Raw genomic sequence first — 11,811 nt, 5'->3', positions numbered from 1 at the left:
ATAATGCCAGACAAAGACTCAATTTTTCTAGGTCAAAATTCTTGGTATATATCCAAATGTCTCACCCATGTGTGATAAATGTCACTCCTTGGAGGCATCCCTTTTTCATAATCTTGTAGCATGACACAAAGTTGCATCTTATTTATTGGCTATTTTACTTTAACCAGACCCTTTATTATTCTCTCTTGGAGTCTTTCAAGCCTGGGGGAGTCTCTACACATTCCCACAACAATTCCTCTCTTATTGCCTAATTACTTATAGCATGTAAAGAGCCATGTGTTCCTTTCAATAAGATGTGCCCGTGTGACTTAACTAATACACTGCTATTGAAATGAAAAAGATACAGTATGTACTACATAACAAAAGTTTACAAAACAACACAATCTGGCAAATGGTAGTAGCAAAAACCTCATAAGCTGCTATTTGTATTTAACCAGGATTTTACTTAATTTCACTCCACTCAATAAATGAGTGAGTTAAGGAACAGGGAGGCAGAAAAGACTTAATTAGGAGATAATAAGGAGAATAAGTTTTCCAGATGACCCATTTAAATGTGCAGCATGTAACAAAAGAAAAGGTCAATGAGAGAAAATGTTTGTTAAAAAAAATCTAATCACTTTACTAAAATAAGTTTTTTTTTTTTTAAATTCTCCTAGAATTAACCATTTTATTGTATTTTCCGTGGGTCCACATACATGGCAGCTACCATATTTGTTTAATTATTTTTACTATGGTGTCTCTGAATAGACAGACAACTCTGTATGTTAAGTAAGAACCATCTGACTGTTAAAGATGCAGTGTGTAACTGTTCGCCTTAAAACTCTGTGTTCCGAACTTGCTTGATGGCACAGTGACACCTATTATGTGCATTCCTGGAGCCATCGCTGCCCAGCAGCAGCATCCAGGGGCTGGAGAAACCTCGCTAAAAAACTTTTTGAACCAGAACGCCACATGATGTTGCAGCCGAGTTACATGCTAGCAAGCGGACATAAAGACATCAACTGTTTGGAACAAGCACCGTTGGAGGAAGAGAGGAAAACAAAAAAAGAAAGAGATCAAAATCAAGAATAAAAATAAGACGGTCTTTTACTGGGTGGAGAGAGCTCACAGTACAGGTAGGATGCAAGATGGATGCCAAATTAACAGTTGAATCAAATCAATGAACTTTCACAGTGAAACAGCCCCTGTCAATGCGTCGCTGAGACAATCTGCAAAAGTTCTGTAACACTGCAGCGCTGGTTTTGTTTGATAAGTGCTAGAACACTGTTTGGGATAAGTAACGACTTACAAGGCATATAGAGGAAGGCAGTACACATGTACACGAATGTGAAAAAGTTACCTGTGGTGCAGTTATTGCTGTACCTGAGGCCACTGAATCCACTCACAGGAGAAAGCATGTTTTTGTGTGGAAGAATTTCAGCCAGTGACAGCCACAGTCCATTCACAACTGTGCTTCACATTTGAAGTCATCACTTTGCCCATCTTTACCACTGGATGCTAATCATTTTTTACACAATCTACCTTTAAGCTGTATGACTGCAGATTCATACTTATTTTATGTTTGTTTGTTTTTTCATTTGGGGTCTGAGCAGTTATCTTGTTTATTATCTTGGTCATTAATTAAGCAATGCCATTATATAGACATCTTTTTTTGATAATGGAAAAAGCACAGGCACGCCACATATCAACATATTTAGCATTTTTATATCTGAAATAAATCACTGCCCTTATAAGAAAATAAATAAATAAAAGATAAACATGCGTAGTTTACAATTTCAATGTTCAAAGACAAGTTTGTTAACCAAGTCCAAAATTACCTACATTGTGATGTATCATTGCCCCTGCACAGTGGCAAATATGGACTTGAGTTTTCTCTGGAATGTTTCAACTACTGAGACAAATTTTCCACAAAATAATGTTGTTTTATTTACACCCTACAAATACAGCAACTTTCTAATGTGCAAGCTAGTGCAGTGGTTCCCAGTCTGGGGTCCCTGAACCATCCAAGTGGGTCCCCCAAAGAGCACCTGGGGTCCCCAAAGCTTTGACTTTTTGGAGCCAGTGTTATTAAAATTAAGTCCACAAAGAGACGTTGAGGTGCATCTACTTCAGTTTTTATCATTTGGACATGTCATCTACATAGAACCTGCATTTTGGAAGCCTGAAAACTTAAAACCAGATCTCAGAGTGAATAAAAAAGGGTGTCATTAAAATCAGCTATACAATATTTTAAAACATATCCTTGGTCAAATTTAAAAAAAAAAGCTATTTAGTAGGCCACATTTTCTACATTCAATCAGTTTTGGTCCATGAGCTGTGGTTTAGTGTGGTCAGTGAGCTGGTGGAGTAGTTCATGTCTGTTCTGGAAACATGGAGTTTTCCTATACCATTTTATTTATGACATGTCTGAAAATGCCACAGTGCAGATAATTGTCCTTTTTCTAAGTAATGCTGTACGTTGCAAGTTAATTGGTTTTATCAACGCAAATAATTGGACTCAGCCAAAATGCATCATCTGTGGTGAGAAGCACCTAATCAAAGCATATGACCAAGCATGGTTTCAGCATGGGGCAGAAACAGGTAGTTGCATGAAGGGGTCCTCAAAGAAAATATGTTGGGAACCATTGTGCTAGTGGAATCCTCTGGTGTCAAGTATGTGAACAATTACACTCAACAATGGAGTTGGATGCACTCATGAATGCAAAGTTAGAAATACACCACAACTTGTCTCTGTGTGGACATAGTCTTAATCTTAATCACACAGGATCTGTACTTTCAAAACCTTGTGGACCCCTGTGCTCTTTCGCGACCCCAGATTGGGAACTACTGTCCAAACATATAGAGAATTTCAGTCGCCACTAAAAGTCTCAAAGACCAAACTACAATGATGAAGAAGAAGAAGAAGAAGAAGAAAAAAAAAAGCAATGTAAGGCCCTCATAGAGCACAATGTAGGAGCACACAGCCCCAGTACTACTGAACATTTTTACACCAGCTTTACACAATAGAACATGCAACATGGAAAGGCAGAAAAAGAATGTAAAAACATGTCTCATCACCAGGTCGTAGCATCCTGTTCCGAGTTCAGATGTTTAAGCTACGTCAGCAAGCCTTGCAGGTGCACTTTTTTTTCCAAAAAAGTTTCTATTTGAGGAGTGTTTCATGTGTCAGATCTGTAAGTCCTGCCCCAAGCCCTCTGTTTGCATTCATTATGATTTTTCACTTGAATGGTGTAGAACAGTTAAACATGAAGCAGGTGCTTTCAAAGGCTTAGTCAGCATGAGACAGCGTTGCAGCTCACCTAACCATGAACCCAACCAGAGTAGTAAAAGGCCCTGGTTCACTTTGACAGAGGACATGAGGTTGCTTTTTTTTCCAACTTCTTCTCCTTTTAGTGCTGCTAGCTTCCACTTTACTTGAAAATGGATTCCTGTAATCCAGTGAGTGCAGGTGGTGAATAATTAAAGGTTCTTGAATACTAGCAAATCATCATAATGCACCTAAAACTCTAAAATGCAAACAATTCACTCATACAATGTCAGTCTATAATGTTAAACAAGTAAGCCTACAAGGCGATGAGGAAACACCTGAAATCAGGAAAAAAAAGGCCTTTGAAGCAAGTAAACGGCTCTGTTACATCAGTTTGTACAGTCCAGTGTCATGGGGTGCTCTAACACCTCAGAGCTTTTGTTTGTGAGTTTCCTCACTTTTCAGAGAATTGAACACAAGCAAAACCTTTGAGGCATTAACTCAGAAATGGAGAAGAAAATGCTGATTTTACACTGATCATTTTCTGTTTTATTCTGGTTAATATGTAGCTTTATTGGAATGAAATAAATAAATAAACAGTTTGTATATGGCAGCTTTAAACTGCTTAAATTCCAGGGCCAAATTTTTCCTGATCTTACATAAACAGGCTTTGATCTTTCTATCCAGCGTGGAAGAGGTTCTTTAATGATGTCCCTCTGATTAATGTTTGCTCTGACCACAGCTGGCAAACGAATCTGTTTGCTCTGATAATTTGTAACGAGCTCATTGGCTGCAGTCTATGGCTGCTTCCAGTAAGTGAACAGACCAAACCCTAAAGGTCACTGTGACTGCGCAACATGGGGTCATTATTATTGACAAATCCATCCACACAGACATGCATTCCAACTCACAATTTTGTATTACTGAGGTTAAATGTAACCTTTCCCTGCTATATATGTGGAATTAGTGATGTGCTACGTAATGTATTAATACCATTATAAATTTATTTAACTAGTGGAGGCATTAGAGCAATAGTAAAAGCATGATGCAGAGCAATGGAAAAAAAAAAAAAGCTAAACCCCTTACATTTTCTTTCAAACATTACATAAAGACAGTTTATATGATGAAAACCAGCTAATGATGTTTGATCATGTACATTAAACTCTAGTTTTTACCTGTAGGCTCATTCCATATTGTGTACAACTTAAACTGCTTAAGTCTATTCATGAAGTGGGACCTGCTGTGTGTGCAGTTTGGTGGTTGTATTCCCATGAGATCCTTGGCATTTCCTCAAAGCTTACCTAATACGCCACACTGTCTCATTCCAGGATTCACAGTGGTCAATGGATTTAACACAAGCATGCACACAGCTGTGTTTAAATTCAGCTTCCCACATGGGTAAACTGAGTGCATACAGTGAATACTGCCACCTGGTGGTATGTATAACTCTTTAAACTACATTCACTTTTGAATAATATGACATATTTGCTACTTCCATGTAAAATCAAATGAGTTGCAAAACAAAAAATTAATCTTGGGAAAGTAGAATTTATTCAATGCCGTTATTACAAATTTATAAAATGCAATTGTTTTGTAAGAAAAGCATTATGAAAAAGAATTTGCAGTTGGAATATTTTAGAAATACATTCAATTTCTTAAAAAAAACTATATTTCATTGTAACACTCCACTGAGCTTGGTCATGATTGTAGAAGGTATCTTTTTTGTTCAAAACAAACAAGCCATTTATAGGATGTGGTAAATACATCAGGTCTGATACACGACAGTTCATCAGTAACAAGGAAATGACAAAAATTACAAAATCAATTAAATAAAGAGGAAAGAATAAGTGGCCAGCTGCATAAGACATCACACGTGGCAGTGAGTGTTCACACGCAAAAAGAAGGGGGGTGGGGTTGCAGATGTAGATTTTTTTTTCCTGATACAAAAACACTAAAACTAATTTAAGCATGTTACTGGATTAATTGGCCTGAACAGTTTTCAGTCAATTCTTCAAAACGAGACCAGTTCTTAGAAACAATAAGAGGAGGAATGCAGCTGTCCAGTTTATGAGAATTACAGGTATTTTGAGAATTTTTTTTATCTTTTTATTTTTACAATAGGACCAGTTTGACTGCACAACTTTCAGTGACCCAGAATGTAGAGCAAAGGAATTTTTTCAGGCACTCATTTTGCTTATTTGAAATATTTTCATTAGTAAACAACAAAAAAAACAAAACAAAAAAAAAAAACCCTTGAAGCACAATAAGAAAAAAAGAAAGTGGTATATATATATATATATATATATATATATATATATATATATATATATATATATATATATATATAGGAGACGTTTAGCTAAAGTGGAGGCAGAAATGTGATGAAAAAGGCAAAAAGTACACTAAGTGCATGCCACATCCATTAGTGCTGTATAAATATGGAAGATTTTAATGCTGACAATTTTGCTTTCTAGAGCCAACCACATCAAACTAAACCTCCATATAATGGAAATGGATGGAACAAAAGCAAAGGACAGGGACAGGGTAAACATGAAGGCTGTGTGCTTAGAAGATACTCTATCTTGCTCAGGGTTTTAAAGTGGCATCAGATCCAGGTGGGAGAAAAGATGCACCTTGGAGTCATGTCCATGCAAGATACCTGGGAAGCCAGGTTTCCATTTGCAATGACTGGTCACTTAGTGATGACGGGACATGAATACTTGAAAACAGGTCAGTTGCTCTTGAGCAGCTCAATGCATCCTTGCAAGAAAGACACGTTGTTCTGCAGAGACAAAAGTAGCTTGTGTGGTTATTCCTGAATAACAGAATCTGTGCTGTTTTGAGTAATGACAGCTTTTATTATGTCAAAGTTTGATGGTATGCTGTACATGATGTGCATAAATTATTAAGAAAGTTAGTATTCTGTTGAGTCAGTAATGAAATAACACAAATCTATTAACAAGTTTTGATATACACGCATGGAAAATGTAACCATCTGAATGATCTTAGCTAGCTTCTTGATGTATTTTACGTCAAGCAACAATATCAGTAACACAGCAGGCATTTTAGTTTCACTGCAATCAATGTGTAATCATTTTCATGACAAGCTATATGTTACAAGCTGCCTCATATAACTAAAACAAAACCTACTTAGCAAGAGACTTCGAAGGACTTAGTTTTTAGGAATTTCTCAGCATTTTTGCATTAGTTGTTTTTTTGCTCTACAAAGCTAAACTTTGAACAGACAATGATAACGAATTTATTTATCCAAGCTAACAGTGTATTCAGCTTCAGTGTAGAAAGTCTGTAACTATTTTTAACAAAGAAAAATCTGGATGTAGGTGAATAATTAGATTTACATGCCTTTGTCTTTGTAGTTTAAAGAGCTAATCTTACAACAGATCAGAGATTTGCATTTTGATATAGAAAATGAGCACTTGCAGAAACTTGACAGCCTTTGTGACTTGCAGGACCTCAATCCACTTTTACTGCACTGCATCATCATTGTATTAGCAAAGGGTTGTAATCTCTTCAAATTTTATACAATTTCCATCCAACCATCCAAATCTAGTTTCCATTAAAGATAGTTTTAAGACCGTACTGTATGTATAGACTGTATTTGTGCAGCTGTAGCGGTGTAAAGCACTTTTGAATGGTTAACATGATTAAAAAAGCTCCATGTAAGTTTATTTATCATTTAACGTCTGTATGAAAAGCTTACCAGACTATAAATTGAAAAATATGAAACAGAATAATGAACTTGCTTCTCACCTTGGCATGTTTTATCTCAAGCTCCGCCATTTCAATGAGGTTCTTTCTGAAGGCCACAACGCGTCTGCCCTTGAAACTTGTCAGTTCTATGAAAGCAACATTGTGCAGAGGGGTTTAAAAAAAATTTAAGTTTCTTCAGTAAATACTATTTTATACACACAGAAATAAGTACAGAAAAAATCTGCATCTACTACATATGTATGTACAAACCTTTCTTCCCAGATTCTGAGAGCTTGTCAAACTTCTGCAGGCAGTGCTGCTGGTTTTCCTCTGCCTGGGGAATGTCTTTACTCTTCAGTCGGGCCTTATCCAAAGCCTTGTTAGAGTTCTCATAGTCAGCCAGTGCCCGGGCTCGTCTGTATAGAAGGTCCTAAAAGACATGTTGGAAATAGTTCCATGAGATTAAGAAATACACTGAAATCAACACAAGGTGTAACGTATTTGGAAAATACAACAAAACATTTGGGATGGACAGATAGAAACGGCCCAACACTGGGACCAGCTGATATTCAGCTTAGTAATTGTCTCATCAACAAATAGGACAAAAACGACTGATGGCAGTGAGCATTATTTTAAAGTTTTTGAATTTTTGCTAATTCAAATATGATTTAGGACTGACATGAATTTAAACTACTGTTATTTAATTTTTATATAGAGCCCGTTTAATTGTTTGACTTCTGTTCACCCTTCTTTCACCTCAAACACAAAGCCGTTTTTTCCTCACTATATTTTACCCCGTAATCTTTATTCAGGTTTACTCATGAAGGATTAACGAGGACTAACATCGAGCCCTAGCCTGTGAATATGTCTGTTATTGCTGGTTGGAAGTGGTTACATAAAAAGTTTGTGTGAGCAACAAAGTTTAGCATCTCTGAATCAAGGTGGAAGACAAGCACATCTCACCTTAGCAGCCTGGATGTCCCTCATGTAGTATCTTAGCAGCTCTGTGAGTTTCAGCTCCTGGTCAGATGCTACTCTTCCCTCCACTTTCTGCAATGACACAAAAAAAGACACACAAAACAAAGAAATATGCTATTGCTTGGACAAATTTGTGTAAACATTTATGGGTGACTGTGAGGTAATACTTACTCTGAGCTTCTCAAAGAGCTCTGAAAACTTCTCCATGGTCCTGGAGGAAAAAACGGAATAATAATAATAATAATAATAATAATTCAAGCCAGCTGAGTAGGATAATTACGTTGCTTAATGTAACTGGCTTTTACTTATATATAAATTACAATAAAAACTCTGAGCAAGTCTTTGCATGAAAACCATTCATTTGTGTGTTGCTCACTTCTTATTGGCTGTACTATCATCAGCAGAGACACTGTTCAAAGTGGCAGAAATGTGAATGTAATCATCAGCAATATCTGAAACAACAGGAATTAGAAGTCAGAACAAAAAAGAAAAAATACAAACTTAACCTTTTCACCCACTAAAAAAAAAAAAAAAATCCAGTTTCACATTGTGATGCAAGATCTCTTTCATACTTTTGTGTGAACGGGTCATTTTCTCTGCTTTGACGGTGGAATCTTTTATCTTGCTGTAGTAGTCAAGCAAGAATGTTTTCTCCTGCTCAAAAAAGTCATCCACTTCCTGTTTAGGGACACACACACACAAAAGGTGTTTGAGGAAGCAGATACATTATTTCTATAATACTCTCATGCACACTGTAACAGATCATGCAGAAGCCCCACCTTTACTCCTGAGATGAGAACCTCGTCAGCTGACTTTACCATGTTTTTAAAGAACCCTCCAAACATTTCCTTGGCATTTTTTCTCCTCACACTGAGCTAAAATGACAGAATTTAGAAAGTATTAAAATTAAATTAATCAGGAGACTAAAGCTGTTTATAAAAGCTTAACAACCAGGAAGGAACTGAGGTAATGTTTGTGCTTCTGTTAAAGGGAAGTTGTTTTGGCTTCATTATGCTTTACAGTAGCCTTTACTTGTTTATCTGACTACCGACATAGAATAAAGTAGTCTATAAAATAGATTAGCTCCAATGGCCACTACTTCTGACAGATAAGAATAACTGCTGATCACAACAGGATGCCATGCCATGTGTCACAAGTCTCCAGTAAAATCTACTTCCTCTCTTTCCAACGGACAAACCAGGAAAGCAAGTCAGCAGTATGTGAAACTCACATCCTGGTCATACTCTAAGAAAATCTGGAAGTTTCTGTCTTTGCTTAAATTTGGGTGAGACGACAATCTCTGCAGGAAGACTTCATGAACTTGGACAGTTTTTTTGAACACAGCCAGGTATTCACTGAAAAATAGAGAGAGAGCGAGAGAGAGAGAAAATTATCCGTGGAGTCATGAAATGATGCAATGCAACATGTTTTGTTTGCATGTCACACTCACGCCTCCAGCTCCTGCTTCATTTTAGTGTACTCCTCCTTGGTCATGGTGGCTTCACCTTCCCCCAGTTTGTGCATCTTATCTCTTGGGCTTTCAAAATCAGGCTTTGGAGGTGCTGGTGGGATCTAGAAATGACAGAAGTGAATAAATGAACTTTGCAAATCATAATAGGGGGACTGCAACATGTATTGTACTCTTTTAAAAAATGTAATAAAAATATATTCAAACTATTTAGTAAGTCTGCTTTATCCCATTGTAATTTACAAATAAAAAGGTACTACAGAATCTATCTATGCATATTGATCATGTCTGCCACCTATCTAACTCACTATAAGGCCAGCATAGTCTTCAGTTTCAACCAGGGTGTCATGGAGCCAGATGAAGTCTTCATGCTGCCTTGGAACAGAGAATTCTGGCTTCTGGAAACAGCTAAGTGTGGTCTGAGAAAAGAAGAAAGTAAAAGTACTTTGTAATTAACAGTCAACAAACCAATTAACACTATTACAGAATCTCTTGAAGGCTAAGATGATTATATTGAATGCCAATATTGGGGCACAAACAAGTGGTTTACCTTTGTATGGACTGTGAATTTGACTTTGTCCCTTTCACAGAGAGCATCAGGGATATCAATGAGAAGAGAGGCATCATTGTTTAAGTCCACAGACACAGAGCGCAGCTAAACAAAAAAATATATAACAAGGTTATCTAATAAGATTCAGCTGGCTGAGATTACACACAAAAATGTCACTTGTTATCACAAAAGGTGCAAATGTCTTTTGCTTTATGTTTTTCTTAATGACCACTTGATTTTAGTGCATTTTTCATCCAATATTCAACAGGTTAATGTTCATGTTGTCATTCTCAACTATACTATTGATGCCACATTGATTAATTCAAGTTTGGTTTTATTCTACATTTCATCTATAAATCTGCCTCTCTGACACTTCTAGGGATATGAAAAGACCCTACTCAAGGCATATCTAATGTCTAAATATTAGTTCAACCATTTTAAAACAAGTAATTATGCATCAGAATTATTACTTGGAATACATAACACTACTTAACTCCCAATATGTACTGAATTGAAAATAGGTCTTGCTTCTGCTGCATCAAGTTTTCATCAAGCCTTAATGATCAGTAAAGCAATACAGGACAAGGCACCATTCTGTTTGCATCTGACCTAAAAATAGCCTGGGCATGAACATAAGTCATTTAATAAACTCACAATCCATATTTTAACAATTGCAACAATATCTCGAAATATACTCTGTCTTGGAAGTATTGCTTTTTCTTTTAGCTTTACAATGCAAAAGTTGTTCAGAAAAACTGTTTTGCTAACATCTACAATGTTGCAAGCGTAAAGCTACTGGTCTCCATCTGATTCAACACCTACCATGAAGACAGCTGTAAAACAGAAAACATGTCAATCCACACTGCTCATCAATAAAACACTTTCTCTACAGGAGATTTTGGGGTACAAAGATGCATTATAACTGTAGTAGTGAAATTACTCCACTCATGAATTAAGCAATAGGAGTTGGTGCTTGGTTTGGGTCCTGATTTGGCTTAAAAGTTAGGCCCACTGCCTTATTGGTCTGTTATAACCCAAAGAACAAACAAGGTCGAGGCAATGTCTGATCTATGGTATGAAGGAATTTACAATAACAAGTTACACCTGCAAATTGTTATCTTAGTGTTTTAGTGTAAATGCTGAAATTGGTGACGCTGACTAAGTTCTCAATATAATTTTGTGCCCATTTTGGATAACAGGTTAGTTTGCTGTCAGAGATAGACTGAAAATTGGCAACAATTTAAATAGCTGTTTCCAATCAACAACACCACCAAAAAAATATTATAGTGGTTTTATATTCGCCTGGGTGCAAAATATCCAGTACAGAGCAGTGTACTAAACAGCTTTGTATAATTTATTAATGGAATAAATACAGTGACTTTTCTGTGCTTTTGAGACCACACGGTGCGACCTAATAAGCAACTAGCAATGATAGTTTGACTTTATTAACATGTTGGCATGGTGAGTTAGCTCATGCAAACTACACTTTTCATTTGACGCTATATTCCCTGGCACTTAACTTTTTAATAACTCCATGGATCAATATCGTTGGTTGGCATAAGCTAGAGGCTAGCAGACCGAGAACTCAATAACGTAGCCAAAAACAATCTTTGGTGTTAGCTCTCTGTGTTGATGCTGTCAGGATCTATTCCATGTGTTATTTACATGGCAATAGGCGGTTATCTTACCTTTTCCTTATTACTTTCGTCTAGGGATGTCATGATGAGGTTGAAATCGACGAAAGCAAAAACAAAAGTCAGCCCTAATAACTAAAGTATTTACAGAAAGCTATATCTCGGTGACTGGTTAGCTACAAACTGTCAAATGGTTTATCCGCCCCATCCTGCTGATGAAAGA

The 11,811-nt window shown here is 36.6% G+C and overlaps 1 protein-coding gene across 1 annotated transcript; it reads right to left on the bottom strand.

Annotated features, from left to right (window-relative positions):
* Positions 1-4,775: 4,775 nt before the first annotated feature.
* On the bottom strand, positions 4,776-11,799 carry snx5 (sorting nexin 5). The gene is made up of 13 exons (XM_042010399.1): positions 11,643-11,799; positions 9,955-10,059; positions 9,713-9,823; positions 9,387-9,508; positions 9,168-9,291; positions 8,716-8,811; positions 8,509-8,614; positions 8,313-8,388; positions 8,108-8,147; positions 7,922-8,008; positions 7,229-7,388; positions 7,019-7,104; positions 4,776-6,029 (listed from the first exon to the last, which is right to left on the bottom strand). Exons 1-13 carry the CDS (start codon positions 11,673-11,675, stop codon positions 5,979-5,981), a joined length of 1,197 nt encoding a protein of 398 aa, XP_041866333.1. The 5' UTR covers positions 11,676-11,799; the 3' UTR covers positions 4,776-5,978.
* Positions 11,800-11,811: the final 12 nt, after the last annotated feature.

The sequence above is a fragment of the Melanotaenia boesemani genome, chromosome 16 (assembly GCF_017639745.1).
Source record: "Melanotaenia boesemani isolate fMelBoe1 chromosome 16, fMelBoe1.pri, whole genome shotgun sequence".
In the NCBI taxonomy this organism is placed as follows: Eukaryota; Metazoa; Chordata; class Actinopteri; order Atheriniformes; family Melanotaeniidae; genus Melanotaenia; species Melanotaenia boesemani.
This window is presented reverse-complemented; position numbering and strand designations above follow the sequence as displayed.

What these genes read in the sequence shown, in the direction of transcription:
- snx5 (XM_042010399.1), bottom strand. Translation starts at nt 11,675, where the DNA reads ATGACATCCCTAGACGAAAGTAATAAGGAAAAG. An exon ending in AAGACTATGCTGGCCTTATA is followed by an intron (nt 9,509 to 9,712) that starts GTGAGTTAGATA and finishes TGTCATTTCTAG; the next exon opens with ATCCCACCAGCACCTCCAAA. An exon ending in AATGACCCGTTCACACAAAA is followed by an intron (nt 8,389 to 8,508) that starts GTATGAAAGAGA and finishes CTGTTGTTTCAG; the next exon opens with ATATTGCTGATGATTACATT.